This window comes from Muscardinus avellanarius, assembly GCF_963383645.1.
Source record: "Muscardinus avellanarius genome assembly, chromosome: 8".
Classification (NCBI taxonomy): domain Eukaryota; kingdom Metazoa; phylum Chordata; class Mammalia; order Rodentia; family Gliridae; genus Muscardinus; species Muscardinus avellanarius.
The window spans coordinates 96,508,556-96,516,829 of record NC_137794.1 but is presented as its reverse complement, the minus strand read 5'-3'; the positions used below and the strand labels follow the sequence as shown (position 1 = coordinate 96,516,829).

Sequence of the window (8,274 nt, the reverse complement as noted above, 5' to 3'; positions counted from 1 at the left end):
GGTCTTATCAATGTGGAGAGTAACTTGCAATGTTTAGCAAAACTGGAAGACATTCCGATGTCTCAACAATTTTATTTCCAGGTATATGCCCCAGAGACACTCCTTCACACACACACAAGTGTGTGTACATGAATATTTGTTGCAGCATTGTTTATTTTTTATTAACGCGTATTCATTGTATGTAAGAGTGGGGTTCAGTGTGGTATTTCCATACATACGCCCTGCACGCACAGATTAAACCCAGACACCCTTTTTTCATCCTCTTCCCCCAGCATTGTTTTTGTTTTCTGCAGTACTGGGGATTGAACCCAGGAACATATTACTTCCGAGCTACATCCCCAGCCCGATTTTATTCTTTATTTTGAAACAGGGTCTCACTAAGTTGTGGAGAGACTCACTAAGTAGCCGAGGCTGGCCGCGAACCCGGATCCTCCTGTCTCAGCCTCCCAAGGACTGGGATTCCAAGCGTGCGCCACCACGCCCGGCAGCATTGTTTCTGATAACGAAAATATGCAGAACAAATCCACTATTGAGAGTGGACCTATTATACTAATTCAGGGTATACTATACAGCAGTAAAAGCAAAGCAAATTTACAAATATCAACATGGTAAAAAACTTTTATAACAAAATATGGTGATATTTACATAAGGCTTTAATACATGTAATGACAGTAACATCTATTTATGGATACAAAAACTTTCAAATTAAAAAAGGCCCAGAGCCAGGTGTGGGGGCATAGCTTGGGGGTAGAATGCCTCTGGGTTCAATCCCAGTACCAAAACAAAGAAACAAGGCCCAGAGCCAGGTGTAGTGGTGCATCACTGTAAACCTAGTACTTGGGAGGTTGAGATAGGAGGGTTGCAGGTTCAAGAGCAGCCTCAGCAAGTAATGAGACTGTCATTAACCTAGCTAGACCCTGTTTCAAAGTAAAAAAAAATTAAAATACAGCTTGGGGTGTAGCTTGGAGGTAGAATGTTCTTGGGTTCAATCCCCAGCAACACACACACACACACACACACACACACACACACACACACACGTTCAGGCATGATTAACTTTAAATCCAGGATAGTATTCTGAAGAAACAAGATTCAGAGATGAAGCCAGGCGTGCTGGCCCATGTTTGTAATCCCAGAATTTGGGAGGCTGAGACAGGAGGATCATGGTTCAAGGGCAGCAGTAGCTACTTAGTGAGGCCCTTTACAACTCAGTGAGATCCTGTTTCAAAATAAAGGATAGCCGGGAGTGTAGGAGTGGTGGCACACGCTTGTAATCCCAACATTTGGGAAGCTGAGACAGGAGGATCCGGGTTTGCAGCCAGCCTCAGCTACTTAGTAAGGCCCTCTGCAGCTCAGTGAGACCCTGTTTCAAAATAAAGAATAAAATTGGGCTGGGGATGTAGCTCAGAGGTAATATGCCCCTGGAATCAATCTTCAGTACTGTAATAATAATAATAATAATAATAATAATAATAATAATAATAATAAAGAATAAAAAAAATAGGGCTTGGAAGTAGAATGCTCCTGGGTTCCATCCCCAGTACTACCAAAAAATAAAAAATAAAAATAAAATTAAGGAATGGGAGAGGGGAGAAACCTTCAAGTTTATTCATATGATATTTTTTCAAGTATTTTTATTTGTGCATTGTAAATAAACATCATAGTGAGATTCAAAGCGATACATTCATATACACGCGCTCACCACTTAGTATTTCTTTAAAAACAAAACCAAAACAAAAATAACAAAGTCAGAACACAACCAAAACGGCAGAAATGAAAGGTGTGGTACATCTGCATGGTGAACAGGAAGGCCTTAGAATAGCACCTACACTATAGGAGTGAAGTGTTTACAGTAACCAGGTTTAAACAGGGAAATAGAAGTAGTGGGTTTTAAAGTTAGCACGCTTGCCCAGAGTTCCTTCTCTTTGACCTTATTTGTTCTTTATCTAGTCATCAAATGGCGTTTCTTTCTTTCGACTGTAATCTTCACCAGGCTATAAGGAAATCACTAAAGAATATCGTAAAACAACCATAGAATCTTTTTCTCAAGTTGTTTCTAATTGCATGGGGAAATGCTTAAACCAAAAAGTAGGTCATAAAGAGGTAAGGGCTGGGCACGACGGTGGATGCCTGTAATCCCAGTTCTTGGGAGTCTGACATAGGATGATCGAAGGTTCGAGGACAGCCTCAGCAACCTAGCAAGACCCTGTTTCAAAATTATTGTTTTTAAAAAGGGGGATGTTCAGGGGTAGGGTTCACCTAGGTTAAAGAAAAGGGTAATAAGGAAGAGAAAGACTACAAGTCCCAGCATGCAAGCTCGGTTAGAAGGAGGCCGACCAAGGGCCACCCAGCCGACCATCATGCAACACTTTCAGGAAGAGGCAGGGCTCCGCGCCGGGCGCCGCAGTTGTGCGTCGCTAGGCAACTCCAATTCCGGGACAGATGTACTTCCGCTTCCGCTCTTGAGCGGAAGTGACGTGATTCTCCCGCGACGGCGTGGGTCCCGGAGTCCCGAGTGGTCGCCTCTTTCCGGCGGGAAACCCGAGAGCGGCTACTTTCTCTCCCTTTCGGCCTCTGATCTGGGAGCGAAGGGAAGAGCGGCGAGATGACGGACCGCTACACCATCCACAGCCAGCTGGAGCACCTCCAGTCCAAGTACATCGGCACGGGCCACGCCGACACCACCAAGTGGGAATGGCTGGTGAACCAGCACCGCGACTCGTACTGCTCCTACATGGGCCACTTCGACCTGCTCAACTACTTCGCCATTGCCGAGAACGAGAGCAAAGCGCGAGTCCGCTTCAACCTGATGGAGAAGATGCTGCAGCCCTGCGGGCCGCCGGCCGACAAGCCCGAGGAGAACTGAGCGCCGGCCGCCCTCGCCGGGGCCCGCCCGGCCTTCTCCGGCTCGCCGCCCTTCCCCGCGTTGCCTGCCTCCTGTGGACAGATTCTCCACCGCCAGATGCTCCTCGCGCTTTCGGGGTGCAGAAGCGCCCGCCCCGGCGTGACCTGCCTTCCTGTGGGCGCTTTGGAGCTGGGCAGCGGGAGGCCGGCAGGACTCCCTCCTGAGAACTGCGAGCGGAGAAGTCCCGGAGCCGGCACGACCCCGGAGAGAGAAGGGATTTGGCGACTCGATTTGCCTAGTTGATTGTCTTCGTTGCTTTTTCCATAAAGTTTAGAAATTGTTCGGTTTCCTGGTGTGAACTGCTTGTGTTAGGGGGGAGGGTTTGGGGGACCAAGATTTCCGGAGAGTTCGAGTAGGAAATGGCGGGGTGGTACTGGGCCAGCGTTCATTGCCAGGCCTTTAAATGCATTATACACGCCTTTATAATATTTTCACATCCCACATTCCCCAAGAGCGTCCCTCAAGACCCATCATTGCCTTTAAGGGCTGAGATTTGTGGGAGTGTTTTTGTTTGTTTGTTGTTTTTGGTACTGGGGATGGAACCCAGGGGCCTTCCACCTCTGGGCTACACTCCCAGACCTATTTTATACTTTATTTGAAAACAAGGAAGATCTAAGTTGCTGAGAACCTCACGGAGTAGCTGAGGCTGGCTTCGAACCAGCGCGATCTCAGCCTCCCAAGTACTGGGATTACAAGCGTGCGCCACCATATCCAGCTGTTTTGTGATTATCTCATCCCATCTTTTTTTTCTTTTCTCTCATTTCAGAAGTTTTTGCTGTCGTTGACCTCACCTTACTGTAAATTGTATCCTCTTTTGGAAATTTGTAGTCCTACCTTCAGGAGTGACAAGCTGGCAAACGAGTTTTTTTCTTTAGTCAACATTCAACAAATGTTTGTTGCTCTCCGTGGCAGGTGCTTTTCTAAATTTCTGGGGATTAAATTATGCTAGTTGGGGAACGGGGAGACCAAATTAGCTGTCAAGTCATAAAGGAAGTGTTTCTGTCAGTGGTGGCGTTTGCTTGTAATCGTAGTACTTGAGAGGCTGACACAGGAGGATTGCAGGTTCCTGGCCAGCCTCAGCAACTTTGGCCCTCTGCAACTTCGTGAGACCCTGATTCAAAAATAAAAAGAATAAAGCAGGTGTAGGGATATAGCTCAAAGGTAGAAGGCCCCTGGGTTCAATCCCCAATAACATAATAACAATAATTAATAATAATAATGATGTGTTGGGAGATGGGAGTGGCAATATTAAATACAGTACTCAGGTGATTGAGATGGTGACATATGAGCAAAGACATAAGGAATTGGGAGAAAGCCATGCAGAGAACTGGAAAATGCTTTCCATGTAGACAGCCAGTGTGCAGTGCTAAGGTGGGGAGTGTGTGTGACTAGTTGGAGGTATAGCAAAGACACAAGTATGGCTAGAGGGAGGGAGCAAAAGGAAGAGAACAGTAGATCCTTGCAGGGCTGGAGAACAAGGCCACCTAAAGGAGGTAGTACCAGAACCACTGGAGGCTTTCTAAGCAGAGGAGTGGCGTCATCTGACATTTTGTTTTATTTGCAGTGCTGAGTGTCAAACCCACTGTCTTGTGCTAGGCAAGTGCTGTACCACTGAGCTACACCTCCAGCTCCGGATGTAGTTTAGATCAGTGGGTCTCAAACATTTTGGCTTTGGGGCTCCATTATACTTCAAAGTATTATCAGAGATCCCAAAGAGTTATGTGAGTTATAGGTGCTGATATTCACCATAGGTGAAATTAAAGGAGAAAATTTTAAACTATTTACTGTAAAGTTTTTTCAAAATAAATATAATAAAATTATAAAATTCCCAAGACAAATCATTTAGTGAGGAGAATGGCTTAAAAAAAAAAAACAAACGGCATGGTGGAGCATACTTATAATCCCAGCATTAGGGAGGCTGAGACAGGAGGATCCGGGTTCTTGGACAGCTTGGCGGTAGAATGCCCCTGGGTTCCATCCCTAGTACCACAAAAAAAGACAGAAACAGCTTAGTATGATGTGCCACACCTATAATCTCTTTCTTGGGAGGCTCAGAAAGAAGAATCACAGGTTCTAGGCCAGCCTCAGCAACTTAGCAAGACAGTGTTTCAAAATAAAAATAAAACCCTGGGAGTGGGTAGAAAGACTCTGGGTTCAATTCTCAATACAGAAAGTTTTTATGATATTTTTGATGTTTAGCTTAATAGAAGATTAGTATATTCTATCTTTTGCATTCATAATGTTGGGAATATGAAGTTTTGATTGAAGTATAAAAAATACACTCATAAATTAGTATGGGAGAGTCAGGCACGATACTGCATGTCTGTAATCCCAATACTTGGGAGACTGAGACAGGAAGATCCTAGGTTTAAGGCTGTTCCATGCTAACTTAGTAAGAACCTGTTTAAAATTAAAAAGAACATGAGCCGGGTGTGGTGGCACAGGCTTGTAATCCCAGCACTTGGGAGGCTGAGACAGGAGGATCGCACAGGTTTGAAGCCAGCCTCAGCTACTTAGTGAGGCTCTCAGCAACTTAGACCCTGTTTCTAAATAAAGTATAAAATAGGTCTGGGAGTGTAGCCTGGAGGTAGAAAAGCCCCTGGGTTCTACCCCCAGCACCACACACACATACACACACACACACACACATCAAAAAGAAAATGAGGCTGAGAGTGCAGCTCAAAGACAAGTTCCTGGGTTCAATCCCCAGTACCATACACATACACAAGTGATATGAGAGAAACAGTTACCCTTTTCAAGTAATTGTGCATATTTTTTGTTGATACTCTAGCAAAACCCAACTTGTAGTTTTTATTTGTTTTGTGGTATTGGGGATTACATCCACAACCCCTCTATTTTTTTTTTTTTTGGTGGTGGTACTGTGCCGGAGCCAGCCAGCAGAAGTACGGGTTCTGAAGAGAGGTGTGAGGATGAAGAATTTTTAATTCTAACGTGGGGAAGCCGCCAGCCTACTGTCTCTACTGGCCGACCCCTGTTCCTGGGTCAATATTTCCTACGGGTCGACAACTACGCCTGGGTCAGTATTTTCTATTGTGCCAACGCTCCTGGCCGACGCCTACTTCTGGGTCAATCTCATCTTTATTGCGCTGACGCCGGGTTTGTTTTTCCAGAGGTATTTATACAGTCACAGGTCAATCAATATCCTCGTGCTACCACCACTAGAATACAACAAAGACCAATACAGAACACATACATTACAGAGAGGTTAATCAGAACCCTCATGTCATCACCATCTGATCCTCTCCCCAAACCTTGTTGACTCTGGGAGAAGGACAGCTGAGTCAGAGACACTAATCTTGGGGAAAGCCTTAATGGCTCCCCACAGTACTGGGGTTCCTGGAAGCCCTTCTACCTCCGGGCTACACTTCCAGGCCTATTTTTATACTTTTCTTACTTTGGAAACGGTCTCTTAAGCCTGCACAGCTGGCTTCAAACCTGCTCCATCCTCCTGTCTCCGCCTCCCAGGCACGGGGATTATAAGCGTATTCCACCACGACAGGCCAATCCCTCCCTTTTAATTTTTTTTTTTTTTTTTTTTTGGCTACACTCCCACCCAGACCTATTTTATACTTTTTTTATTTGGAAACAGGGTCTCTTAAGCCATGGCTTGCTTCAAACCTGCGCGATCCCCCTGTCTCAGCCTCCCACGCACAGGGATTACAAGCGTGCGCCATCACGCCCAGCAGTCCCCTTTTAATTACCTGCAATTCTCCTATTTCAGCTTCCCAAGTACTGGAATTGCAGGTGTGTGCCATGGTGCCTAGCTCAGTGGTAGTTTTGTTTGTTTGTTTGTTTGTTTTCTTTTTGGTACTTACTGGGGATTGAACCTAAGGAAATTCTACCTCTGAGCTACATCCCCTGGCTCCGTTTTATTTTTGATTTTGAAAGAAGGCCTCCTAAGTTGCTGTTGACCTCACTAAATTGCTGAGGCTGGCTGTGAACCTGTGATCCTCCTGTCTCAACCTCTGAAGTACTGGGATACAGACACACGCCACACCAGCTTAGTGGAAGTTTCTTAAAGATAGATTGCAACGTGGATGAAACTAGGTCAATGAACATCACATTCTGTGGTACTAAAATTAATTCATCTATCTTGAAATTTGTGTGTGTGTGTGTGTGTGTGTGTGTGTGTGTGTGTGCGCACGCGCGCATGCGCACACGTGCGGTACTAGGGATTGAACCCAGGGGCTTTCTACCTCCAAGCTACACCCCAGCTCTATTTAATTTTAATTTTTATTTGGAAATGGTCTTGTTAGGTTGAGAGTCTCGCTACTTGCTGAGACTGTCTCGAACCTGCTATCCTTGTCTCAGCCTCTCAAGTACCAGGATTACAAATCTGTACCACCACACCCAGTTTATCTTAAACTTTGAATCTTTTTTTTAATTTTTTATTTATGTATTTATTTTTTGTGGTACTGGAGACGGAACCCAGGAGCATTCTACTTCTGAGCTACACCCCCAGCCCTAATTTTTATTCTTTATTTTGAAACAGGGTCTCACTGAGTTGCAAATGGCCTCATTAAGTAGTAGCCGAGGCTGTCCTTGAACCACGATCCTCCTGTCTCAGCCTCCCAAATGCTGGGATTACAAGCCTGTGCCACCACGCCCGGCTTTTCATGAATTTTTTACCAGTGATTTTTGAACGTCATGCATGAGTCACTTGGAATTACTGGCTTGGTGAATAAGAGGTCTTCCAAGTGTTGACACATTTCTTTGTAAATATAAAAAAAACTACATCATTAATGTCAACCCTGTCTCGTCAGAAAAATAGTCTTGGAAAACTAAAGCTGGGTGTGGCAGTCCACATCTATTATCTCAGTACTTGGGAGGCTGAGACAGGAGGATTGCGGGTTTGGAGCCAGCCTCAACAACTTAGGTTCACAGTAACTTAGTGACATCCTTTTTCCAAGTAAAAAGTATAAAATAGAGCTGGGGATATAGCTCAGGTAGGATGCCCCTGAATTCAATCCTCAGTACTAAGAAAATCCAAAAGTCCCAATACTATATTTTCGTTTTTTCTTTTTTCTTTCTTTCTTTCTTTTTTTTTTTTTTGCAGGTCTGGGAATGGAACCCAGCGGCATTCAATCTCCCAGCATCACCCCCTGCCCTAATTTTCATTCTTAATTTTTGAAACAGGGTCTCACTGAGTTGCAGAGAGCTTCACTAAGTAGCTGAGGCTGTCCATGAACCACGATCCTCTGGTCTCAGCTTCCTGAATGCTGGGATTACAAGTGTGCGCCACCACGCCCGGATCCAATACTAAGTTTTTCACAAGTTGTTTGAGCTTGAATAGATGACTAGTAGTAAATATGCCATTCGCCTTGAAGTGACAAGCCCGCTTGGTTCAT

General features: G+C 44.9%; 1 protein-coding gene across 1 annotated transcript; it reads left to right on the top strand.

Annotated features, from left to right (window-relative positions):
• The first annotated feature begins 2,541 nt into the window (after positions 1 to 2,541).
• Positions 2,542 to 2,975, top strand: SF3B5 (splicing factor 3b subunit 5). The gene has a single exon (XM_080700260.1). The coding sequence runs from the start codon at positions 2,606 to 2,608 to the stop codon at positions 2,864 to 2,866; it is 261 nt and encodes an 86-aa protein (XP_080556386.1). The 5' UTR covers positions 2,542 to 2,605; the 3' UTR covers positions 2,867 to 2,975.
• Positions 2,976 to 8,274: the final 5,299 nt, after the last annotated feature.